A 27,689-nucleotide genomic window follows, 5' to 3' on the forward strand; every position below is an offset into this window, starting at 1 on the left:
TTAAGGAGATACTTATTTCATATATATATATATATATATATATATATATATATATATATATATATATATATATATATATATATATATATATATACTTTGCCATTATCAGTAGTCCAAAAGCTTTTCATCACAGAACGTATTCAGGACAAACTTTGTACGTTTCAGTTTGTCAATAACATGATATCCTGTGACTGTTTTATTATCTTATTAAGTATAGAGAGATGCTTAGTTGTTACATTTGATAACATAATGTGTTGCATGCTTGAACCAAAATATTTTATTTAGCATTAAACTGATTTGAAAAAGTATAATGACATTCATTAATACATAAACAATCGAAATTATTGATAAATTGCTGTGATTTAAGGAATAAAACTGTTCAAACATTGTTTATTTACCTAAGACAGCAAAGTTGATTTGTTTTAGTCCGTATTTAATGAATGACTCTCAGGGAGTATCTTTAAAAGTACTGTGTGTACCTTGTAAAATAAAAAATATATCTCTCTTTAGTACCATTTTAGGGGCACTGATTTACTGATTTATAATGTTTTATTTGTCATGTTTGGAATGATGAAAATGGTTGCCCTTAGATTCATGTCTGTTTTGTTATATGTTGCTGCTAAGCAATAAATCATGCTAACGCTACACTTAGATAGATTATTAAGCATAATATTGAGAAATGTCTTCATTTCTCAAAACAAATCTTACACATCTTACACTCCTTTTGACTTCACACCGTATTACAATTAGTAATACAAATTATATTGTGTCATAAAGCTATATTATGTACTGTAAGCCTAGATGTGTTATAAGCCTATGTTATGCCTATAAGTGTCATAGCCTTTATTATATACAAAAAAAAGCTCAAAAGAGCAAATATTAAGCTTTAAAAGATTTAATGAACAAATCACTGATCAGAACATTAGCAGGAATGCAGTGCTGAGACCTCCTGTGTGATCACTGGCTCAGTTATTTTCTAAACTGTTTGGGAGATATGCAGGAAACAAGAAAGTTCACTTATGTTTTCTTAATTAATGGTATAGTGAAATAGTGATGCTCAGGTTATATGCCACACCTAAAGCAGCCTATAATATTACCAATATATTTGACATTCTCTTTTGCATTCTTCATGACTATCTGACTATAACACGTTATGTAAAACAATGGGTTTTAGTCAAGAGTAATAGTCAAGTAATACTTTAAAAGATTTTTCTGTATCACGTGGCAAAGATATACATTACGTTACAATCTCATATATTGGTTTTAGGCAGCAAACAGAGATGCTAAGATGTACTGGCTCCAGCAGCTGCAGCTGAGACGTTGGCAGCACAGAGAACTGCTATGCTCAGACTCCTCATTGCCAATGCCAGAGCAACACACACAAAATGGTCGGCAATATTTAGACACCTGCCCTGGTAAGAGAAAGCAACTTTTTCTCATAAGACATCACATGACGCAAATTTTGTATTTTGTAATTGGGATTTTTTTATCAGGGATATGAGACTGTTTTTCATGTGATAGATAAGCAGAGCAATAGTGAAAATGTAGATGGCTGCAATATAGCAGGGTTGGGGAAACCCATTTAATACGACTATGGTGAAATTCTGGCATAAAAAACAAAAAAAGATAGGGAAATAGAGTTGTTTGAACTTTTGATATACTTTAACACCTCTGTCTTTTAAGAATACCAATTTGCATTTATATATTTGAATTGACCTTTTAACCACAACTTTGTTCTTGTAAAGTACAAGATGTTTAAGAGGCAACACACACCAATAAAAACAGTCAGTCAGTCTTAACCTTATTAGCTAAGGGTGATTTCTACATAGTGTTTTCTTTGCTCGATTTGTTTGGCTGCTAAGTGCTGTACAGGGTTGCCACCAGTCACTTATAATACAGGATTGTATCGGATTGAAAAATAAAATGCAGCATCCTGTATTGAGTTAATAAAGGAGAGGGTTTTTCAAAACCAATGCAGTTTCACAAGAAATGGTAGAGAGCTTTAAAATCAGATAAACACATGCCATGGTATATGAACTCCTCATCGTCATACCCTTTATGGTAGATGATGGAAAGGAATTGATCATTTTTGTGCTAACCAATATTTACTTTATGGCCTAAAGTAACCAATAGACCTACAGTATATGCAATTTTCGAGAATCCCATTCTAGATTTGGCCCCCCTTTGCTGCTGTAATACCTACACTATTCTGGGAAGGCTTTGCACTAGATTTTGGAGCATGGCTGTGGGCAGAAGTGAGGTCAGGCATTGATATCAGATAAGAAAGCCCAATGTACAGTATGGGTTACAGTTTGTCCCGAAGGTGTTCAGTGGAGTTGAGTTCAGGGTTTTGTAAAGGAGATTAGAGTTCTTCTACACTAACCATAACATGTCTTCATCAACTTGTGGAATTGTAAAGATGAAACAGATTTGGGCCTCTAAGTTCCATTAAAGGGGAAATTGTAATGCATCATAATCTCAACTAGTAATTAGTCTACATTTATAGCATGTTTATGGCATTTCAAGGCCTGTACCATACTATGATATAATAACTGGAAATGTTTACAATTATTTACAATTTTCAATTGTTTACAATTATGGCCCATAATGAAATATACGTACACACACACAGTAAGAGGTCATTCTTGACTTCTTAACTCTGGCATTGGGTAATCAAGCATAATTATGAAACACTTAGAGCAAGACAGGAAAAAATATGTTAATGGTAGCATGCATCAAAGACATCTGGGAAAGTGTTCACAGGAAACATCAGAAAACCCCTTTACAGACCTGACCACTGACCATTTACACATGACTAGTGTTTGCACAATCCACAAAACTTTCTCTATACTTATTTCTTCTGTTATAACTTGACTAGCTTCTTTATCACTTCAACACAGAGTTTCAGATGTCTGTTGTTAGTTATTTGGAACAGTTACAATATTTTAATCTCAGATTTCCTGATCTGTAATCTTGATAAGGACAGGAGAAGGGTGTGGAGATCTTGGGGGAATTTTGTGCTTCATGGCAATTGACTTCCAGTTCCAGTAAAAAGTTCCACCAAATGTAAGGCAAATACTAGCTAAAAATCACATAGGCTTGGGTAAACTCCTATAACTACACATGACCTTCAATCCAACAATGAATCTGATCAAGTTAGCACTGACCTACATTTACACCTAAATTCTAATATTTTCTTTCATGCAATTGTATTAATTTATTTACAATAGTTTATTTTCTTCATTTAGTAGTGTTTCTTTTGCTGCCATGTCAATCTAATCTGACCAGGGCCTGCAAAGTCTGTACTGCTGGCCTTTTTACAATAGCGAATATTATGAATGGGTCACAGGGCAGCTAGCTGGCCCAGAATAGCGTCCGCATTTTTCCGTCCTCTGATTGGTTGGTCAGAGGGAAACTGTTACAGCCAAGTTCAACTGGCAAAACACGTCTGTAGCTCTGCACATATTAATACATCTGAGATAGACTTTTTTTATGCCTTCGGAGGAAGAGAAATTTATTTGGTCGTGGACATACTTAAAAATACATTTTCAAGAAAAGCTAGTCATTGTGAGGAGAGGTTGGCCAACTCCGAAGCTAGCTAGCTTGCCTCATCCCAGGAAAGGGTTTGTTCACCACTTCCAGACCAGTGAATACGAGCGGTACCACTGATTACCACTTACAGCTTCTGAGGAGCTTTGTGCAAATTATAAGACTGCATCTCTGGTGAGTAGGTTGTATTTTATTTACATGTTTATGTTTTTGTCATGTTATTAGAATCAACCCCAGCCATTAGGGTTTTATCCAGCGTAAAAACATGTGCCAAATCAAACATGCGGATGGTCCGCTGTGGCGACCCCTAACGGAAGAAGCCGAAAGAAAGAAAGTTTATTAGACAAATATGGATTCTGAACTGCTCCAGATGATGTAGGTGCACAGTTGTGGTTGTAGTGTAGAGGTTTAAATCTTACTTTAGTAAAATGGTATTTACCCTCCATATGTGAAATGCCTCTCTCTCTCTCTCTCTCTCTCTCTCTCTCTCTCTCTCTCTCTCTCTCTCTCTCTCTCGCTCTCTCTCTCTCTCTCTCTCTCTCTCTCTCTCTCTCTCTCTCTCTCTCTCTCTGCTTCATCAATCCTGGTTCCATTTATGGGCTTGTTATCAGGACCTTGAGTTAAGGACACACCATAAAATGACTATTTAATCTTTTATTATTTAATAATTTAATATTTATCATGACTGTTTGAATTTTCCTGCTTCTAGCTTTTCCCTAAAAGGTCACTGCATCTTAAGTACATAAAATAATGGTGCCACAAAAGCTCAAATGCAAATATTTAGACCAATTAATTGTTTTTAAAAACTTTGAAAGCTTAGTTTTTGCTAATTTGTCGCCATTTTTTGCCCAGAACTGTGAAACAGTAACTTCCATATGCTTCATGATTGCAAAATGTTATATAAAGAGCTTGTCATTGTGATTGTAATATTATTTGCCAATTGTTCTATGGAACAATAATAGTCATAACAAGTTCTAAGCTCCGCTTACTCAATAATCTCATAAGAAAAAGATCAGTTTCAATCTGTTGCATAATAGTGTGTGGATTAAAATAGTTTACAAATTGTTGTACAAATCTCAGGTGCTGCTCACAGTTTAGATTTTCTTGTTTCAGAATGATCTGGGCTGTGTACTACTTTTGTAAGGACATCTTCTTAGCTTAAATGTTTATTGTGACTGAGGTATAAAGTACATGTTTTACATTCACGTTTTTATTAAAACAAGACTAATTTTAAACTAAGGGTACAACTAAGCAGTTAAAGGTTTAAGATCTTTAAGGGTTAAGGTCTTGCATAAAGATTCAGAAGGGGTAAGCTTTGTAGCTGGGATTTGAAAACAAAGTTTTATAATCAAAGTCTTAACCAACAAGCTTCTAGATTATTTCCTCATATTACTGTACAACAGTGAAGCGTAGATGATTATTGCCATTTTAAAAGATAAAACCACTCTTATCTTGTTTACTGTTTAGTGTGCTTTATTGTTATTTCTTTCCAGTTTTCATTTTTAAATCAGAACCATATTTTCCTTCTTTCGAATTCAAGCAACAGTCAAACAAACACTTGAACAGGATTTGCCCTGCTGAAACAAAAAAAACCAGACTTTTTAGCATTTACTGGTTCCATGCCAACTTTATCACTTTAACCTTTGCATTCATTAACCTTATTTTTGCTAGACTGTACCTGCATAATGAAGCAGTCATGTATTCTTTGACTAAATATAGTGCCTTGCTTACCAATCCTATAAACATATGTCTCTGTCTTTCAACAGAAAGAGTCTAAACCAGATAAGCTACTGCTTTTTTCTGTATGATTTAAATTGGAGTTGATGAAGTTGTTGTGAATGTAGGTGTGTGGGTGTGATATAGAGATTGTAGCGCTGCTTCAATGCTTTTTTCTGCAGTGGTTGCAAATTGCATCTATTTCCTGTATACAGCAATGCGGCATACCAGCTAAATGATAACTAATGATTTACATGCCTTGTAGGCATCTATTGTTATAATCTACAATCTCTGGGCTGTGACCTAGACTAACTTCAATTTTAACTCTACGCATGCCCATTCACATACAGATAGATAATAGCACACATAATAAAATGAATAAGAAGTTGGACCTATTGTAAATTTCAATACTTATCATCTTGAGTTGACTTGTATAGGTGCACAGCTGCAGGATGCAGACTCACATGCTGGTGACTATTAAAGGAAGTTAAGAAACAAATGTCTAGAACAGGTGGCCTGCCAGAGAAACTTTGCCAAATGTAACAACGCTGCAATTATGTATTGTGTAATAACATAACTGCAGATCATTGAAAGTTTTTTGTAAGTTATTTTGAGCTCAAACTATTGTTTGACTAATTTATTGCACTTAGACCTTTGAATGTTTATTTTTGTTTTTTTTTTACATTTTGACCACATGTTTATATACAGTAAATCTTTGCATATAGTAATATTTAATATTAAGAAAAGGAATTAAAAATAAACTACAGGGTGTAATTTTATAGGAAAAATAACATAGCACTGATACCGGACATATTGCCCATAAAGGTCTCTTTACAGAAAATATCACCATATCATTGAATCTAGGGTTATAAAGATTTTTCTTAATTATAACATGTTCTTTAATCTATCTTTTATTAATATTAGGTTGTGTAGAGCAGGGGTCCCTAACCACCGGGCCATATGCATGTAATTGCTTGTGACAATACACACACAGACCATGGACTCCATAAAACCATGAAACTCATCTATAGCACAAAAGATTTGAGACCGCCGGTATAGAGCATCTGCTAGTAAAACATGTGATGACATTTTATAAGATTACATTAATTTAATTTGTGATTTAAATTCTCTGTGGCATTTTTGTCAGATCAGCTGGAGGAGAAATAACTTTGGACATTCTTTGGTAAAAAAAAAAAAAGGCTATTAATTCTCAAACTGTTTATTTGTGTGAAAATCATTTTGTTGTAGAAATGAAAGACTCCAGTCTCAATCTGAAGCAGTTTGGTGTGTTTCCTGAGTCAGAGCTGTTCACAGTGACTCACCTGCAGATTGTTTTAGACATGTTTTGATTTGACAGCACCTCGCCCTACAATACATTCCAGTCCGCTACAGCATATAAATTGAATGGAACATTTTGTGGTTGCACTGACTATTTCACAATGTGCTGCCATGTTACGCATTTCCTTCCTCTACCTTATATGCTCTACATAGTTTAATGGGATTAAAACAAATTCTATCCTGTTGTGGTCACAACTATTCATTAAAAGAAAGAAAAAATTTACCTAGCAAGGGTTTTATTCACTTGAAGTATAGTTCCATATTGTGCTTAATATGTTTGATCTGTTTTGTTTCTAGTTCAGGCAGTCTGTTCCATGTTGCATAATCACAGTCAGGGGCTGATTCAGCTGTGTTTGGTCTTGTTTTCCTGTATAGCGAACTTCCTGCCTGTGGTTAAGATCCCATCGGGTCTAGTTGGAGTGGAAGCTGCCAATGTTCCTGTTCAAACCAACCCACTCAATGTGTCAATTAAACACCCACTTATAGAGATACAGTAAGTGCAGGTCTTCTGGAGGCAGTTTCAGAAACTATTACAATTTCCTTATTACAATTTTACATTTCTATTAGTTTAAAGTATAGTGTGTAATAATAGGTGTGTGTGTGTGTGTGTGTGTGTGTGTGTGTGTGTGTGTGTGTGTGTGTGTGTGTGTGTGTGTGTGTGTGTGTGTGTGTGTGTGTGTTACAGAAACTCAGTACACAGTTTTCTCCTTCGTCGGCCATCTGCAGAAGTGGGCCGTAGTGTATTTTGGGTGGAATCCTCAGCCACCCAGGCTGATACTCCCAAAACTAATTTCTCCCAGAGTCCAAGTAAGCATCTTCCTCATATACAATATTATGTGTATATAAAAGTGAGTACCCCACTCACATTTCAGCAACCATTTTGTTATATGTTTTTAAGGGACAATACTATAGAAATGAAAATTATAAATATTTTAGAGTTGCCAGTGTTCAGTTTGTATAGCAGTACAGATTTACTGTCCTCTAAAAATAACTCACCATTTAGCCATTATTCTTTAAATAACTGGCAACAAAAGTAAACATGTCAAACTGTGTTCAAAGTGTAAATAGTGGGTCAATAGTGGCCAGACACAATGTTCTTCGTACTCCTCACCAGGGTGTCGCCACACATGCTGGACACCATCTGAGTCAAACAAGTTTGTCTTAGTCTCATCAGACCACAGGAGATGGCTCCTGTAATTCATGTTCTTGGACAGGTTGTCTTTAGCAAACTGTTTGCAGGCTTTCTTTGAGTCAGCTTCAGAAGCAGCTTACTTCTGGGATGACGGCCAGCAAACCGACTTGTTGCAGTGTGTGGCATATAGTCTGAGCACTGACAAACGGACCTTCTGCTTCTGCAACCTCTAAAGCAATGCTGCAGTACTCATGCATCTATTTTTTGAAGCCAGCTTCTGCACCTGACAATCAGCACGAGGACTCAACTTCTTTGATCGACCCTTGTGAGGTCTGTTTCGAGTGGCACCAGTCTTTGGAAAACCTCTGTATGACCCTGGCCACTGTACTGTAACTCAGTTTCAGGGTATTAGCGATCGTCTTATAGTATAGGCATGTTTGTGGAGAGAAACAATTCTAATTCTCAAATCCTCAAAGAGTTCTTTGCCATGATGTTCCATGTTGAACATCTAGTGGTCAGTATGAGAGAATTTAACTCAAAACACCAAATTTTAACTGCGCAAATACAAGATACACAAATTTGCATGGTCCTGTCAAGCTGACAAAAACATGAACATGATGAATAGGACATGTGTCTGGTTAAACAGTGTATATCTGTAATCACTTAAGGTGTACTCACTTTGGTTACCAGCTGTTTTGACCATAATGACTGTATATTGAGTTATTTTCAGAGTACAGTAAATCTATACTGCTATACAAGCTGCACATTGACTCCTTTAAAATATATCCAAGTTTCATTTCTATAGTATTGTCACTTGAGAAGATGTACTAAAATAGTTGCTGAAATGTGAGGGGTGTACTTACTTTTGTAAAATACTGTACATAATATTGTATATGAATGTGTTTATACTGTATATATTTTTAAAGCTATAATATTTGCAGTGCATTATCCTGAGTATATCTAAGTACATCTTACTTTTTTTCACAGATTCTGAAGACTCCTTTGTCCAGACACCATCTCCAAGCTCAGTTCTGCCTCCTGATTTGGAGTGTGAGAGACCTTGTGAAAATCTACCGGCCCGTGGTTTATCTCTAATGCTACCAAATGGGAAATATAAGAAGGCAAACTCTGCCACGTTTCCATTCGACCGCAAAGAGGCAAACACCATTGAGCGCCTTTCACATTTCAAACAGGAAAATCTCACACTGGCCATGGAGGTCCAAGCCCAGAAGGTTGGGATTACTAATAATAACAGATAGGATTTTTAAACACGTGATGACTGGTCATTCTGTACTTATATCTCTGTCCTTGTATACTGCTACCACATCACCACACACTCTTGAACCTAAACTTGATACAGTTCTGTATATATATGTTGCTAGGAATTAGTGTGGCTGCTGCACAAAGCCCTGGAAGCGGCTCAGCTGGAGAAGCGTGCGTGTGCTCAGTACCTGGCAGCTGAGAACGAACAGGAGCGTCTGGAGCTTCTGCGTCATGATGCGCGCTGCACAGCGGACTTGCGCGAGCGCTTGGAGCAGCTGCGACATGAGAATGAGGCACTGAAGAGAAGCTTGGAGGAGAGGGACGCGCATGTGAAAGAGCTACAGGACAGTTTGAAGCTGCTCATGGAGAAGAACCATGCCAAGCAGGAAGTCATTGTCAAACTATCTGAGCAAGTGTCAACTTGCATGGCTGACCCAAAGCGTGCCTTGTCTTTTGAGCGCATCAGTGCAGAGGGTCTGAGGCAGCTTGTACAGGAGATGGACAACCTTAAGGTGGGCTGATGCTGATTAGTGAAGATGCAACTTATGAAGTTATAAATGTCAGCATAAATATATACAAGTATTATATAGTTACAATGTTTCATTAGTGAGGCAGAGACATAGCCAGACATTATACATTGTGGTGGTTACATTAAATCCAATTGAGGTGGCAATCTAAATTGAGGAAAACTTCTGTTATAGAGGCCAACTCGCCTGTTTCTACCATTAAACAATGGTGAAAGAAAATTTCCGAGAAGCACTGTAGTGTGCATTCCATATTATTCAAACTACTCTTTTACAGAGGCATAGTAAGTTTTAAAATGACATTAATAACGCAATAAAAACTACCCTAAAAACATATCTGACCCCACATAAAATACCTGTGTGTATCACCCCAAATCACACTTTACTGTATTAATAATATGTGAATATAGTGTGCTATTGGAGGAACCTTCTAATTAGAATGCATCCTGTCTCATGTAATGCATTGGTTTGTTTTGTATGTTAATTTCAAATATTTAAATGAAGATATCTGATGAAGCAGAAATTGAATAGATATAAAAATCAGTGATTGTATATAGTATGTAAAAAAAGACCTTTTGTCACCACTATGTACTATTTTCCACATTTTCTTTGGGCTGTTGCAGGTCTGCTTAGTCCAAACACACACACACACACACACACAAACACACACACACACACACACACACACACACACACAAGAGAATAAATATAGAGACAAAATATAGAACCTTCAAGGCAAAGGTTTTAGAAAAAGTTGGACCAATAGAGCAAAGTACTGTACATTTAATGGCAGACATACATATAATATAAATTACAAATTAGAAGTAGGCAAGATCAAATAAATAAATTTATCATACATATTGACGATTATATCAAGGTTAATTGTTATGAATATTACTAGTTGTAAAATACTATGTATAAATTGAATAATCTGTGTTTTACCCCAATTGCTAGACAGACTGTCTATTCAATAATTTGTTGAAACCATGTTAGTAAACAGCAGATCCTATTAATAAACAAAGAAAACAAATAGGGAAAAAGCATAAAGTTTAAGGAGGGAATTTTGAAAGCTGCATGTTTTGAATGTTTTAAAATGTCACCCTGATTGTGCAACTGCCTAAACATGTTCATGAACAATTTCATCTTATTCTGTCTTCCTTTAGTTTCATACGAATACTGCACCTTTTTGTAATTTCCAGATTTTTAGCATGACACTAATCAATTATTAGACAAAATAACATTCTTTTTGGTACTTAGAACCTGATTACTTCAGTTAAGCAAATTCCCAGGCATGTGTCTGTTGGTGAGAATCTGCTATGGTTATATGTATAATTCTTCGTTTAAAACTTGTGGTTATATGTATTAGATGACTTTGAATTGAAAGGTAGTAAGTATAAATCCCAGCACCACCAAGCCGTCACTTCTGGGCTCTTGATCAAGGCTCTTATCCCTCAATTGCTCAGTTGTGTGAATGAAATAATTTAAGTTGCTCTGGATAATATATAAGGGTGTCTGCCAAACTGTATGAATTCGAATGTAAATATAGTTTGTTTCTGTTGTGTTTCAGGATGACATGGAAGCTTACAAAACCCAGAACAAGTTCCTGAACTCTGAAATCTACCAGCTGACCAGACTGTGGCAGAACAGCTCAGAACAGGAGAAATCTCTCATGGTGAAGGTAAGAACACACCACTGTCACTTGTTTCAACATCTCAACTGTTTTATAATTGCAATTGCATACTCTATATTGTAGTTGCATTATTTTTTAACCTAGTAAATCTGTGTAGAATTTGTCTCCTGACATTCATCGATGTTATACACTTCAGTGTTGGACGATATACTTAATTTTCAGAGCGCCATATCTTCTGCCTTTGTGATCGCCGATACACGTTACTATGGGGGGGGGGGTGCAGTGCAATAGTTTACTCATTTACTTATATATTAAACATTTCCTGAATGTATACAATATCTTTTTAAATGATTTATTTACCAGTCTAGATATTTTACTTATTTATTTATCTAATTAATTTACATAAATGTTTAGCTCGGGAAAAATTACACAACGGAAATTTGACTCCTTGTCCATAATTCTGCAAATAAATATGGAGTTGGTTAACAAGAAAAACGTCACGTCGCCGATTTGGCAATTTTTTGGTCTTGAACCAGATGCGAAAGCTGAGCCGGAGTACATTACATAAGCAATCTGCAAATTTTGCAACAAAGTTGTCAGTAAGAGAGTCTCAAACGACGAACCTGTTCGTTAATACTCACCACCCTGCTGAGGCTGCTAAACCAGTACCAAAAGAAGCTTCATTGGCGGTCGACAGAGGTTTAAGTCAGCTATCCATCTTCTGAATTTTTGCACGGCAGCTGTTTCTAATTATAACGCGAAGGAGATGGTTTCCTTTTATACCGTTAAAAAAGAAGATTTTAGAGAACTACTACAGATGTTTGTCAAACAATACGAGCGGATGTTCTGGCCGAGGTGCTGACAGAGGCCGCGCATAATTGCGTCACAATTGACAACGGAGCCAATTGTTGAGATGATACGAGGGCTCAAATGGCCATGGCTAAACTGTTTTGGCCATAACCTGAATGTTTCTCTAAATTATTCACTTCAAAAGTATAAGGCAAGAACTGAACATGCTTTTAGCATCTGTCATTCAAACAACGGAGCATTTTCTCACATCTGGCTGAGACTACGAGAGCTTAATCTACCTCAAACTATGCTGATAACAGTGATAACAAATCTTAATTTATTAGTTTCTCTAGAAATATCCTAATAAAGCCTAGACTCATCCTAATATACTACAGAAAATAATGAAATGTTTAATAGCAAATTAATTGTAGATTATTTATTATTATTATTATTAATATTAATAATGCTAATATTTTTATTTAATAATGAAATGTAAACATTTAATACATTAATGCGAAATGAGCCAAATATCGCCTTGAAATCAGCTTTTGGCGATAGCTTTGCCTGTCGTCGATATACGATTTATATAAATGCGTGTATGTGTGCTTGTGTATCAGTGTGCATATCTGGAAGCCAACAACTGTCAGATGGAAAGCCGGTACCTGGTGGTCCTGAGAAAACTCCAAGAGAGTAAGGAACTGCCTGCAGAGCAAAGAGTTGTTATAAAGAACTTAATAGATGAGGCACTACAGGCTGATCAGAGAGATGCCATCAGATTTGACAGCTTCAGGTAAAAGCAAAGACTTTTAATTGCTTAAATATCTGCAGTTCTTTTTCTTATGTATGTGTAATAATACTACAGAATTAAATTTTTATGGTCATTATTATCGCAAACCTGCCCATTATGATATTACAGAAGCCTGGATTTTTTTTTTCTTATTATATTATTTCCTTATGGTGATAAAATGTTGTGCCATTCTAAAATTTGGTCAAATAAATGAACGATGTCATTTGATATTGACAGCTGTTTGGGAGGTGTTAGCTTAAGGCATTAAGGTTCAGGTAAAGGCACTGGACTTTGGTTCCGAAGGTCATGAGTTCCCAGCCACACCCTGGACAAGGCCCTTAATATCATAGCTGCTCAGTTGTATTGTTGAATAAGATAAGGCACTTAAGAAGTAAGTCAGTCTTGATAAGGGTATCTGCCAAATGCTATAAACGTCACTGTATATGAATTTATTTAATTATTTATTTTTGTAAAAACTTGTTGCCTGATACTTTGAATTGCTTAATATATAAATCCAAATGTAAACCATATGTCAAACCCTAAATTGTAAGTTTTAATACAAACACATACTATTTAGGATTATTTAAAACTAGCAAAAAAACAAAAACATACATCCTGACAAACACATGGTTCCGTTCCTTAGGGACTATGACGAATACGGCTTTAAGATCATCCCTGACTATGAAGTGGAGGACATGAAGCTGCTGGCTAAAATCCAAGCTCTGGAGATCCGCTCTCACAATCTGCTCCAGCAGGAGACTGGAGACCGATCACTTCTGGCTCGGTGGACTCAGTTCTTAGGAGGTCGTTCTCCTGATGATCTCTCCTCGAGTGAGGAGTTGAAGAATCTGGTGCGAGCAGGAATCCCGCGTCAGTACAGAGCGTCTGTGTGGTGCTGGATGGTTCGGGCCAGGACCCACACACTGCGCCAGCGCCACCCTGACCTTTTCCAGAAGCTGTGTGAAAAGAGCAAGGCCACACCACATCCGGCAGCCAGGCAGATCCAGCTGGACCTGCACCGCACACTCACCACCAACCAGTGCTTCTCATCACCATCCAGTCCAATGGTGCAGCAGCTTCAAAGAGTCCTGCTGGCATTCTCCTGGCAAAACCCAGCTGTCGGCTACTGCCAGGGACTCAACAGGTACGCGCAAAGTCTTTACTAAACACAACGCTCTCTGAGCAACACAAATCTATTGGAATTTTAAATATATTTTGCTGAATCTAGATGTTTTCAAAGTCTAAAACAAACAATTGACAGGCAATTAGGTACACCCCTTAAATTAATTTTTCTGAAATGTTTGCTATTAACCACTTTAAGGCTCACCAAAAACTACTACCGTTGTAGTTATTTCAATGTTATGCACATTATTGACAAATCCTGGAAAGCTGATTTAAAACAATGTCTGTTGTGAAAAGCGCTATAGAAATAAACTTGACTTGATTGACTTGACTTGAAAGCACTCACACAAAAGTGTAGTTTTGTGCAAGTCACGCAAAGAAGTTGTTCATTTCCTAATCTAAAGTTTATTATAAACAAGCATAAATAATGTCATTTTAATCTAACCACAAGTTTATAAATTAGGAAGGTAACTAGTTTTTAAACCATAAATACAATGCATGGATCAATGATTTGAGATGTGGGATGGAAATTCAGGGTGGAGGTGCTAAGAAACAATAATATTATTATGTATATATTTTTTTAGTCCTTTACCATCACACCTATTTTACCGCATCTTACTCAGGCTGACAAAGATGTTTAAGTAGTTTTTGAGTAAATTGCAGCAGCTCACTACTGCTTTGTAGTAGCCAACAAACACACACACACACACACACACACACACACAATGCAGGCCTTTTATAATAAAATAAAGGAAAGAAAATCCTGACATCTAGTGGTCACTCTGTGAATTAGCATTCATCTCGAACATACAACTATACAAAATGTGTTTGTGATAACTTGTCTTCAGACTGGCTGCTATTGCCTTGCTGGTGCTGCAGAGCGAGGAGGAGGCTTTCTGGTGTCTTGTGGCCATAGTACAGTTCCTCATGCCTAAGGACTACTACACCAAAACACTTCTGGGCTCTCAGGTACCAGCATATAACAGGGGGAAAAAAACAGTCCTCTCATGCTTACTGAGGGTTACAAACAGTAGGTCAGCTCACAAAGTAATTTATTTTTTTACATGTCACAATGCAGGCAGACCAGCGTGTGTTTAAGGACTTTATGGCCGAGAAGTTGCCACGGTTGTTGGCTCATTTGGAGGAACACGGTGTCGACGTTTCCCTCGTCACATTTAACTGGTTCCTGGTGTTGTTTGTGGAGAGTTTGCCCAGTGACATTCTGCTTAAAGTCTGGGATGCTTTCCTTTATGAAGGCACTAAGGTATACCACAGCTTGACTCATTTATAAGGATATACAGTAATGTTAAAGGTAGCTATCAGTTTCTAAAAGAGAAAATGTTAGAGCTTTAGCAAGTAATTACTGACATTATTACTGTTTATTTATGCAAACAAGCCTTAGTCTTTAATATAATAATTTATTTCCATACTTAATACAACCAAAAATAAAGACTTTGGAGTATATTGGAATTAAAATGTCAGTTTCATAAATGCAAATAATCCATAAATCTAATATAAAAAACTGAATAGCACTGAATATTTAAAAAAAGGACTTTACAATATGATTAATGTGTTGCCGCACTAGTAAATGTGACACATTGTTTCTATTGTTAACAGAAAAATAACATGTAGGTCATCAGAATACATAAATTACTTTCTTCAAAGTAGTTACATTTTAAGTTAATACCATTAGATGTGAGAGGCTAAGACAGTGATGTAAAAATCAATTATGTTAAGAAACACATTCAATAATTGGAGATTATTCGGAATTGTATTTATTTAAATTCAGCAAAAATATACAGTAAATATATGCTCTGTATATATATATATATATATATATATATATATATATATATATATATATATATATATATATATATATATATATATACAGTGAGGAAAATAAGTATTTGAACACCCTGCTATTTTGCAAGTTCTCCCACTTAGAAATCATGGAGGGGTCTGGAATTGTCATTGTAGGTGCATGTCCACTGTGAGAGATATAATCTAAAAAAATAATCCAGAAATCACAATGTATGATTTTTTAACTATTTATTTGTATGATACAGCTGCAAATAAGTATTTGAACACCTGAGAAAGTCAATGTTAATATTTGGTACAGTAGCCATTGTTTGCAATTACAGAGGTCAAACGTTTCCTGTAGTTTTTCACCAGGTTTGCACACACTGCAGGAGGGATTTTGGCCCACTCCTCCACACAGATCTTCTCTAGATCAGTCAGGTTTCTGGCCTGTCGCTGAGAAACACAGAGTTTGAGTTTCCTCCAAAGATTCTCTATTGGGTTTAGGTCTGGAGACTGGCTAGGCCACGCCAGAACCTTGATATGCTTCTTACAGAGCCACTCCTTGGTTATCCTGGCTGTGTGCTTCGGGTCATTGTCATGTTGGAAGACCCAGCCTCGACCCATCTTCAATGCTCTAACTGAGGGAAGGAGGTTGTTCCCCAAAATCTCGCAATACATGGCCCCGGTCATTCTCTCCTTAATACAGTGCAGTCGCCCTGTCCCATGTGCAGAAAAACACCCCCAAAGCATGATGCTACCACCCCCATGCTTCACAGTAGGGATGGTGTTCTTGGGATGGTACTCATCATTCTTCTTCCTCCAAACACGTTTAGTGGAATTATGACCCAAAAGTTCTATTTTGGTCTCATCTGACCACATGACTTTCTCCCATGACTCCTCTGGATCATCCAAATGGTCAATGGCAAATTTAAGACGTGCCTGGACATGTGCTGGTTTAAGCAGGGGAACCTTTCATGCCATGCATGATTTCAAACCATGACGTCTTAGTGTATTACCAACAGTAACCTTGGAAACGGTGGTCCCAGCTCTTTTCAGGTCATTGACCAGCTCCTCCCGTGTAGTTCTGGGCTGATTTCTCACCTTCCTTAGGATCATTGAGACCCCACGAGGTGAGATCTTGCATGGAGCCCCAGTCCGAGGGAGATTGACAGTCATGTTTAGCTTCTTCCATTTTCTAAAGATTGTTCCAACAGTGGACCTTTTTTCACCAAGCTGCTTGGCAATTTCCCCGTAGCCCTTTCCAGCCTTGTGGAGGTGTACAATTTTGTCTCTAGTGTCTTTGGACAGCTCTTTGGTCTTGGCCATGTTAGTAGTTGGATTCTTACTGATTGTATGGGATGGACAGGTGTCTTTATGCAGCTAACGACATCAAACAGGTGCATCTAATTTAGGATAATAAATGTAGTGGAGGTGGACATTTTAAAGGCGGACTAACAGGTCTTTGAGGGTCAGAATTCTAGCTGATAGACAGGTGTTTAAATACTTATTTGCAGCTGTATCATACAAATAAATAGTTTAAAAATCATATATTGTGATTTCTGGATTTTTTTTTTTTTAGATTATGTCTCTCACAGTGGACATGCACCTACGATGACAATTTCAGACCCCTCCATGATTTCTACGTCGGAGAACTTGCAAAAAAGCAGGGTGTTCAAATACTTATTTTCCTCACTGTATATGCTCTATATATATATATATATATATATATATATATATATATATATATATATATATAAAGCATCAAAAGTTTTGATACCCTTGGAAAGAATGACTAGAAAGAGTCATGAACCAAATGTGCTATAAAGATTAACTTAATATTACACTGGCATATATATATATATATATATATATATATATATATATATATATATATATATATATAAATTTTTCTTTTTTTTAAAACGAAATAAGACACTCATGAAATGTAAATATATTGGCACAATACACATTAAAATGATTGGCTTCCCCTATAGGTACTACATTATGTGTTCTCATATTAACCCACAGCATAAGATAACCACAAATATTTTTTAATACAATGGTTTTTTTTTACTTATCTTTTCCAAGCGTACAAAAAATATCTGTAGCTGTGTCTATGTCACACTTTCAAGGTGTGAGCCAAACCTTTACTGGAAAATTAAAAGTACAGTACTTTTGAGGGGGAGAGAGAGAGAGAGAGAGAGGAAGAGAGAGAGAGACTTTTATAAAACAAATTCATTTTCTGCTCAAATCTGTTTCAGACAGGGAAAAAAACACCATATGAGAAGTCATAGCAAACCCAGTTATGCTTTGTAAATACAGTTGTAGACATATAAAAAATATATGTATTTTTATCATTTTATTTGTGTTGTTCTATAATAATGTTCCATTTTTTTCTACCAAATAAAGTTATACTAGTGTTATATAAAAAAATCCTGTGACCTAAAGTGGAAATACTGCATGTATACTGTATCATATAAGTAAAGAATGCTTACTCTAATCATAGAATCTTAGATATTACAGTGTGCAGTACGTTATACTGAGGACTAACTCTGATTATTTGTTTACAGGTTATATTTCGATATGCACTTGCAATTTTCAAATACAAAGAGAACGACATCTTAAAAATCCATGACAGTGTGGAAATCTATCAGTACCTCCGCTTATTTACCAAAACAGTCACAGACGGCAGGTGAGGAATACAAACAGTAAGAAATACCTAATACAATCTTAAATACACAAGTTTAAAGATCTTCCAGGGAAAACTTAAATTTCAGCATCCTGGAAGGTAATTACCATAATAAGGTTCTTAATATGTATCTGTTTCTACTCTAAGTCTTGGTTGAAAAAAAGAGGATCTTTAAACATGCACTTTCTGACCTCTGAATCGTGGGTTATTCTGAGATGTGTTTCTGTCCTATATAACCCTTTGCATCAGTGCACTTGACAGTGTTACTATTTTTGCCCTGAAGACAGACTGCAGCATGTATAATTCACAAAGCACACAGCCTAGAGACAAACACACACCACATATGCATCACCCGTGATGACTTTAAGGTCAGTCGTGCTGTAGGTTGTCCTGCTGATGTGTCATTAAAATGCTTGGGCTGTGAAAGCATCTGTCTGCATGTCATTTAGCATTTTTCGTGGGTTTTTTTTGTTTGTTTTTTTCTGAAAACCAGTGCACAGATGGAAAATAAATTGTTGTAGAACAGAGTATCCCCGATCTGTGATTTGTTATTTATCATCCAGAATAACAAAAAAAATGCTGCCCACAGTTTTAACAGTTCTAGCTCTGTTGTCTGTTCACTTCACAGGAAGTTGATGAGCATCGCCTTCTTGGATTTGAACCCGTTCCGAATGAAGCATGTGAAGAACCGGCGTGCTGTGCACATGCAGCGGCTGCAAGCTGAGCTCAATGAACTGGAGAAACTGCAGAACGAGTACAGCTCGGAGAACAACCAACGCAAAGACAATGTCCTTGACCTCATTCCCAGTGAGGATGATGAGGATGCATAGACATTTAAACAATTAACTGTACAGAAAATATACACTACAACCGTACAAAAACACTTGAACAAAAAAACAAACGCTTAGACAGTGTATATGTATGTATGTATGTGTATGTATCATCCTCACTATAATGCACAAATACATAATGAGGATATCTGGAATAAGTAAATGTTTCATCACTTTATGCCAGGCCAATAGCTCTGACAAATGCATGTATGAAAAAAAAAAACAGGAGTGTCTGATAGAGTGTTTTCACTCTGTTAAATATGAATCTGCTTTTACAAATAAAACAAAGTTCCTTATTAATTTAACGGATAGATTTGTCTCTAAAGTGCTATTATTCAAATATGATAAACTCCAAATATTCCTGCACTGAACAATTTAAGAGGTTACAGCACTTTATTTACACTACCATTTGTTGTACAGCTAGCTCATTAAAACAAAATGAAATGGTGAAAAATGAAAAAAAAAAAATTTTTATACAGATGCACTTATTTGTAAGAGTTATTTTATAATAAAGCAAATATGTTAATTTTTTGTGCTTTGTGAATCATTATTGTTCTCCACTTCCTGCTGTTTTTTGTTTTGATTTTGTTTTTTCGGTAGTATTTGAGTTCAGTCATTTTTTATTATTTTGCCTCTATTCATCTTTCACATAAATAGTGACACTCAGCGATAAACATCGATCCTCACGCTTTTACAAAACAAAGCAAATCATCAAAGTAAAGAAGAACAAGGGGCACATCCTTCTTTTAGTTAGTTCGCCATTTAGTTCTGAGAAAATGTGCTAAACTTAAACCATACATAATACCGTTATTCTATACATGGTGTAGGTTAATGACACACACACACACACATATACACATATATACAGTACAGACCAAAAGTTTGGACACACCTGCTCATTCAAAGAGTTTTCTTTATTTTTATGACTATGAAAATTGTAGATTCACACTGAAGGCATCAAAACTATGAATTAACACGTGGAATTATATACATAAAAAAGTGAACTGAAAATATGTCATATTGTAGGTTCTTCAAAGTAGGCATCAAGAGAATGCCAAGAGTGTGCAAAGCAGTAATCAAAGCAAAAGGTGGCTACTTTGAAGAACCTACAATATGACATATTTTCAGTTGTTTCACACTTTTTTGTTATGTATATAATATATAATTCCACATGTGTTAATTCATAGTTTTGATGCCTTCAGTGTGACTCTACAATTTTCATAGTCATGAAAATAAAGAAAACTCTTTGAATGAGAAGGTGTGTCCAAACTTTTGGTCTGTACTGTGAGTATATATATATATATATATATATATATATATATATATATATATATATATATATATATATATATATATATATATATATATATACAGTGAGGAAAATAAGTATTTGAACACCCTGCTATTTTGCAAGTTCTCCCACTTAGAAATCATGGAGGGGTCTGAAATTGTCATTGTAGGTGCATGTCCACTGTGAGAGACATAATCTAAAAAAAAATCCAGAAATAACAATGTATGATTTTTTTAACTATTTATTTGTATGATACAGCTGCAAATAAGTATTTGAACACCTGTCTATCAGCTAGAATTCTGACCCTCAAAGACCTGTTGCCTTTAAAATGTCCACCTCCACTACATTTATTATCCTAAATTAGATGCACCTGTTTGAGGTCGTTAGTTGCATAAAGACATCTGTCCACCCCATACAATCAGTAAGAATCCAACTACTAACATGGCCAAGACCAAAGAGCTGTCCAAAGACACTAGAGACAAAATTGTACACCTCCACAAGGCTGGAAAGGGCTACAGGGAAATTGCCAAGCAGCTTGGTGAAAAAAGGTCCACTGTTGGAGCAATCATTAGAAAATGGAAGAAGCTAAACATGACTGTCAATCTCCCTCGGACTGGGGCTCCATGCAAGATCTCACCTCGTGGGGTCTCAATGATCCTAAGGAAGGTGAGAAATCAGCCCAGAACTACACGGGAGGAGCTGGTCAATGACCTGAAAAGAGCTGGGACCACCGTTTACAAGGTTACTTTTGGTAATACACTAAGACGTCATGGTTTGAAATCATGCATGGCACGGAAGGTTCCCCTGCTTAAACCAGCACATGTTTAGGCACGTCTTAAGTTTGCCAATGACCATTTGGATGATCCAGAGGAGTCATGGGAGAAAGTCATGTGGTCAGATGAGACCAAAATAGAACTTTTGGGTCATAATTCCACTAAACATGTTTGGAGGAAGAAGAATGATGAGTACCATCCCAAGAACACCATCCCTACTGTGAAGCATGGGGGTGGTAGCATCATGCTTTGGGGGTGTTTTTCTGCACATGGGACAGGGCGACTGCACTGTATTAAGGAGAAGATGACCAGGGCCATGTATTGCGAGATTTTGGGGAACAACCTCCTTCCCTCAGTTAGAGCGTTGAAAATGGGTCGAGGCTGGGTCTTCCAACATGACAATGACCCGAAGCACACAGCCAGGATAACCAAGGAGTGGCTCTGTAAGAAGCATATCAAGGTTCTGGCGTGGCCTAGCCAGTCTCCAGACCTAAACCCAATAGAGAATCTTTGGAGGGAGCTCAAACTCCGTGTTTCTCAGCGACAGGCCAGAAACCTGACTGATCTAGAGAAGATCTGTGTGGAGGAGTGGGCCAAAATCCCTCCTGCAGTGTGTGCAAACCTGGTGAAAAACTACAGGAAACGTTTGACCTCTGTAATTGCAAACAAAGGCTACTGTACCAAATATTAACATTGACTTTCTCAGGTGTTCAAATACTTATTTGCAGCTGTATCATACAAATAAATAGTTAAAAAAAATCATACATTGTGATTTCTGGATTTTTTTTTTTTAGATTATGTCTCTCACAGTGGACATGCATCTACGATGACAATTTCAGACCCCTCCATGATTTCTAAGTGGGAGAACTTGCAAAATAGCAGGGTGTTCAAATACTTATTTTCCTCACTGTATATGCTCTATATATATATATATATATATATATATATATATATATATATATATATATATATATATATATATATATATATATATATATATAAATTCTCAATAATAATAATACACCTGTATAATGTATGGGTAATGTGTTTGGACACAATAGAATATATTTTCTTCAAAGTTTATCATTTAAATTTGTTTCTACGCCAAATTTAAATAGTGAAGTTAATGCATTTTAATGTAGTTTTTACTGAAAAGTGAAATAAATAAATAAAATCTTTTGGGTAAATTACCTCATAAATCTGGTGAAGAATGGTATGCAAAGGATTATGTTCAGCATTTATAAATCTAAATTAAGTTGGATTTGTTTAACACTGTTGATGGTCACTGCTTAGTTGCATGTATAATTTTCATATTATTAATATCCTCAATATTATTTGGAAAAAAATAAAAAAAATAAAATAAAGATGAAGAATTAAGAAACCCCTTCTTACAAGAGTGAGTTAAATGATAGCCTGTTTATTACTTTGCAGTGATTATTGCAAATAAGTGTCATGACAATTTTTCTAAATAAACTCCATTTTGTTCAAAGCAATATTTAATAAGTGTCTGGATTAATTTTTAAAATAAATTGAATTCATTTCTAATTTGTTGTACTTTTAATAGATTTCTTTACCTCAATCTTGTATAAGAGGCTGAGTCCAAGCTTTGGAGTGTGGAAGTATAGGTCGAATTTCAAACATTCAAAAACAATTGAGGACAATGTTTACAATTTTCCATTTTATTACTTTAAAAAACAAGATACATATGAAATCATAAATATAAAAAAAACAAAAACCTTCCATGTTACAAACAACTCTACTGCAGGTAAAAGCTAAGAGCTAGTGTTACACCAGACAAGGAAACTGATGTATTGCCTATTCATAACAGTATTCTTCACACAGAAACGGCCTATTTCTCTGCGGGGACGAGAATAGTAGCGCAGTTTCCCGTAATGAAGAGGAGAAACACACTCACATCTCGACAACATAAAAACAGTGGCTTGTCACTGAATAAAGCTATTCTTCTAGAAGTGTCAGTGTTTAAGTCACATGGATCCTAACGCCAAACAATTCACATCCTACAAAAATGGCTCATTGTTTTAAAGAGTTAGTTAGAAAAAGCCCAGACAGGGAGCATGCAGGTTGTATATGTGTGTTTATATGTGTATGTGTCAGTTTGTGTGTGTATGTGTCTATGTGTGTGTGTGTATATATATGTATTGAGAATATGGACATTAACATTTCTAGCTTGGCTCCGGCTATAAGCAGAGCATCTCTACGTCTCTCTAACAAGCAGTGACAGGCTCAAACCTGCCATATGCCAGTTGCTCAGCTGCCATGCTGATTGAGAGAGAAAGAGGAAAAACAAGGATTCAACTAAATACCAAAACAAGCAGTTAGAACAATACAGCTTTTGTGCACGTCATCTGAATTTTACATTGTGCACCATTTGGCAAAGTGGGGTCGAGCACAGCGCTAGGACCTGCTGTTCCTCAGCACTGCCTATAAGATCACAGATTAGCTTGTCTCACTCAGATCCTCCCCAATCAATGCAGAATCAGAAAACACAACACTGCATTTAGTAAAGTCAGTAAAGGGCAGCTTTTTCTAATTGCGTACATCTTACCTTAGCGGTCAAGAAAATCTCACTACCATTTCTTTACTATTTCTGAAAGATTTCTTTTTTTTCAAGCTTTTCAGAGTAAATTAGTCAACAGAATGTATTTATAACCATAGTTTGTACACATATGCCATCTTTTGTGTTAAAATAAGTACTTAGTGCAATTTTTGACATGCTTTAACACTACAAATTTGTGTCTGTATTAATATTCATTCTTCTCTTTTTTCTTCATACCTTTATATTTCTAAACCAAACATTTGGGTATTTTTAAGATACCATTCAATGTATAACATCCCATTTTCCTCCCTAATGTGAGACCCGGAATAACACACATAGGAAACAAACTGGAGAGCACAATTCACTTTAAGGTCCCTTTTCAAAAGAAAAGCAAAATCAACATTCTGTATATCAGTCAACATGTATAGATACATGTTCCTGTATACTGTACAGAAAAATGCATACTCTGTGTCATTTTCACCTCATTCAGTCCACTCTGAATTCATCATAAAGCAGCTGTTAGTGTATTAGAAATTTATCCACCATTTCTTATGTGTCCGATCAAAATGAGTCCAATAGGAAATGTGAATCAGTAGATGATCAGTAAAGGATCTTTTTTTCTTTTCATTTTTACTTAAAAGTGATCCACATTTCTATACACAATTTATAACAATTTACAAATGCTGTTGGATATTTAGATGCTTTTGGATATTTAGTACTTTTACTGTGCTGATAAGGCTTTGGGAGAATATGTAGGCTCTTGCTGTGAAATTCATAAGCAAAAACAAGTATAATAAATAAGAAACTGACAAATGTTGTGATTATTAAGTGCTATGCTCTAAAGTATAAAAAGTATTGTTCTATTTCTAGGGTCAGAAGATAATCCAGATGTGGACTTGAAGAAATATTAGCCATAGTTAGGCAGGTCAATTATTTGCAGTAAAAACAGCTCATCTGTCTATCTACTGTTCTGCAATCATGTCAGTTGCTTATCCAAAACTCTGTAAGGAAACAAGATTTACAAAGTATTTTTTTTTTTTACATTACATTTGGCTGGATTTCTTGCAACATTTTTAGGGCTACCTGTTTATTAACAGTGAACCTACACCATATTCAGAGGTAAACAAACTTTCCTCGTGACCATGATTTCATTTGTTCCATCTGGTAAATTTGGCTAAACTCCTCCGTACACTCCTTTAATAAAGAGAAAAAACTACAAAATAACTAGTAAAATCTTGACTCCTGCTATCCATGTGTCGTACTTGCCTTGTAGTTTCAGTACTGATGAGATACCGATTGTGTTATGAAACGCTTGAACTGATTTAAGGCTTGCAATTGTCTGCAGTTGAAGGTCACACTGTACTGCAAAACACTGTAACCAACCAATTAAATCCAGCAGGATGTGTTGCATGCTGAATGACTTAAGGCAAGATGCGAGTTTTTGTGTGCCTCTCCTCTCCAAGCCACTCAGTATCACAGGGATGTCTCACAAAAAAAAATAAAAATAAAAAATAAATCTGAAATGTAGTGCAAATAGGAAGACTTGAGTTTGCAGGAGTAATAGTGGATGCTCAAACATCACACAAGTTTAAAGCACCTGGACTCTACAGATGCAGTATGAGAAAATTATAGTAGTGGATTCATGTTCAGGTTAACACTAGAGTGAATGAGTTAAAAAAAAAAATAATAATCACATGCCTTTTTAGAATTTCTATTTTACAGAGGCTGAAAGAGGGACTACAGAAATCACCCTGTGTTCAACGAAGACACCAGGGCTTGGGGTCCCAAACACACCACATTGTTTACAATCTGTGAGAGCCATTCATTTACAGTAGGATAATCAAAAATTAGCTTTGTGCTTGCACAGATTCAAAAGACCGGGTCCTGGACTGGTTTTCTTGAAAGGTTCGAGCACAATAATACAATAAGGTACTGTAATAAGGTTAGTGTAGAAACATGCTACAAATCAGCACTTAAAATGTGAATCTAAGCCCAGAGGTTTACATGATGCCGTAGCTAAAGACCTGCAGCTCAGTTATGTTAGGGTTAAGAAACTATGCAAAGATGATTAATAAGATCCTGGGTAATACATTTCCAGCTTCTCAGAATCTAAATACTAATATCAGTGGTTTCATTTAAAATCCTTATTAACATCAGAACTTAAGCTCAAATAATACTTTATATTTAGCTCTATGTAAACCTGAAAAAAACACAGAAGGTCCGATAACGCTCATCGCACAACAGCTGTCGCTGGACCAAAAGATTTAAACATCTTTCTTTTAGAATTTTAAATGATTAAATTTGATCCTCCAAGGAAAATGACAAAGGTAAGCAATTCCCTTCCATGTGTAAGAACAATCAGATCTTAAATCTTTTTGGGGGGGAATCAATACTTTAACAGTGAGGCACAAAACAAAACAAAATAAAACAAAAAACAAAACAAAACAAACTAAAACAAAACTAAACTAAACAAAACACAAAAAACTAATATTCCTCCCAAATGCACATCCATAATCTGAATGAATGCAATTAAAATATCAGTAAAAGCAAATAATGTACAGATTTTTCAGTGTTAGGACCTTAAAAAAAAATGTAAGTCCTTCATTGCTGCATGACACAAAGGTTTCTACCAAAGCTCAAGAAACCCAGTTAAGAAAAGGGAACAAAAAATCAGTTATGAAATTTTTTTACATAATAAAAACAGTGATTTCTAGACATTATTAATACTGCGTTTCACTAGATGGCAATTGTTTTTTAGTCTTATAAAAAAGGACATCACTACGAAAAATGCATCAGCCTTTTAAAATATGCAGCGCTTCAATATAAAGTGCTTCATTACATTGTTATTTCTTCTTTTTACAGTTTCTTATTAAAATATTGTATTCCCTGGAGTGAAACCATAGTAAACATGTTACACATTGGTAAAAATAAACATTTTGGAATGTCTTTAAAAAGTCCCATGGCCGGCTTTTGGTCAAGCTGAGCTTGTTCCAGGCGCCTAAGAGGAAAACAGTGATTACATTTTAATTACATTTTATTAAGAATGAAATACCTGCCACGATATAAAAAGGGATAACAGCTTTACAATGTCACAAAAGGAGAGTAAGAAAAGGAGATGGTGCAGGTATGAGTGTTAGATAGGACATGCTGGTACAAGCAACAGCTGGACTGTTCCGCAACTTTAGCGGTCCGGAAAGTTGGACCTCTAAAGCAGCGGTCCCCAACCTTTTTTGCGGCACGGACCGGTTTAATGTCAGACAATATTTTTAACGGGCCGGCCTTTAAGGTGTGGCGGATAAATACAACAAAATAAAATTATACGACCGTCATAAACACTGGCATTTTCTAAATATAATAAAAACGTGAATCCACTGGGTTTTTTTTTGGGTTATTTTGCTCGCTTGGAGGTTTCAATTTAGCGGTAATATATTATGAGTTACAGGCCGGAGCAGCCCCTTTAAGAAGGTAGCGGATGGAGGTAAGGCATGTGACCGAGGCATCATGACATGCATCAAGGGTGAGTCATAGAGAGATGTGGCGGAGAGAATCTGGTAATTTTCCAAAATAAAACATTGTTCTGAATCAGATAATAAAAAAATGGAAATAATGTAAGTTATGTATTCTTTCTGTGCGGTACCAATTGACCCACAGACCTAAATCCTGATTCAATAATAAATCATGCAGAACCAATTAGCAGTGCAGTTAATGACGGAGCACCCATGCGGTTGGAACGTGGCTCAAAGTCAGCATTTGGGCGGAGAGTGTGGTCTAAGCTTGTAAACCCTCCCTCTCTCTTTCCTCCTGCTGAGTGCAGCTCATGTTCCAGCCTGCCAGTTCCATCGCCTGCATGGTCGAGCTCAAAATCCTCTCCTCCACAAGCAACATGGTGACGATGA

At 36.1% G+C, this 27,689-nt stretch overlaps 2 protein-coding genes across 5 annotated transcripts in view; one reads left to right on the forward strand and one right to left on the reverse strand.

The window, feature by feature from the left end:
• Window positions 1-19,698, forward strand: part of tbc1d2 (TBC1 domain family, member 2) — a 21,743-nt gene extending 2,045 nt beyond the window's left edge. For all 3 annotated transcript variants that reach the window (XM_083545669.1, XM_083545670.1, XM_083545668.1), the window contains exons 3-14: window positions 1,268-1,415; window positions 6,979-7,096; window positions 7,289-7,410; window positions 8,723-8,967; window positions 9,118-9,510; window positions 11,090-11,200; window positions 12,559-12,731; window positions 13,372-13,872; window positions 14,699-14,819; window positions 14,929-15,114; window positions 18,224-18,345; window positions 18,971-19,698. In XM_083545669.1, the coding sequence (XP_083401795.1) occupies window positions 1,268-1,415; window positions 6,979-7,096; window positions 7,289-7,410; window positions 8,723-8,967; window positions 9,118-9,510; window positions 11,090-11,200; window positions 12,559-12,731; window positions 13,372-13,872; window positions 14,699-14,819; window positions 14,929-15,114; window positions 18,224-18,345; window positions 18,971-19,172 (2,442 nt within the window). In that variant the 3' untranslated portion in view covers window positions 19,173-19,698. The remainder of the gene's footprint in view (window positions 1-1,267; window positions 1,416-6,978; window positions 7,097-7,288; window positions 7,411-8,722; window positions 8,968-9,117; window positions 9,511-11,089; window positions 11,201-12,558; window positions 12,732-13,371; window positions 13,873-14,698; window positions 14,820-14,928; window positions 15,115-18,223; window positions 18,346-18,970) is intronic.
• A 5,794-nt stretch (window positions 19,699-25,492) lies between these two features.
• slc44a1b (solute carrier family 44 member 1b) overlaps window positions 25,493-27,689 on the reverse strand; it is a 28,550-nt gene continuing 26,353 nt past the window's right edge. For both annotated transcript variants that reach the window (XM_083545673.1, XM_083545674.1), the window contains exon 16: window positions 25,493-26,791. In XM_083545673.1, coding sequence (XP_083401799.1) covers window positions 26,768-26,791 — 24 coding nt within the window. In that variant the 3' untranslated portion in view covers window positions 25,493-26,767. The remainder of the gene's footprint in view (window positions 26,792-27,689) is intronic.

The sequence above is a fragment of the Silurus aristotelis genome (genome assembly GCF_946808225.1).
Source record: "Silurus aristotelis genome assembly, chromosome: 7".
Lineage (NCBI taxonomy): Eukaryota > Metazoa > Chordata > Actinopteri > Siluriformes > Siluridae > Silurus > Silurus aristotelis.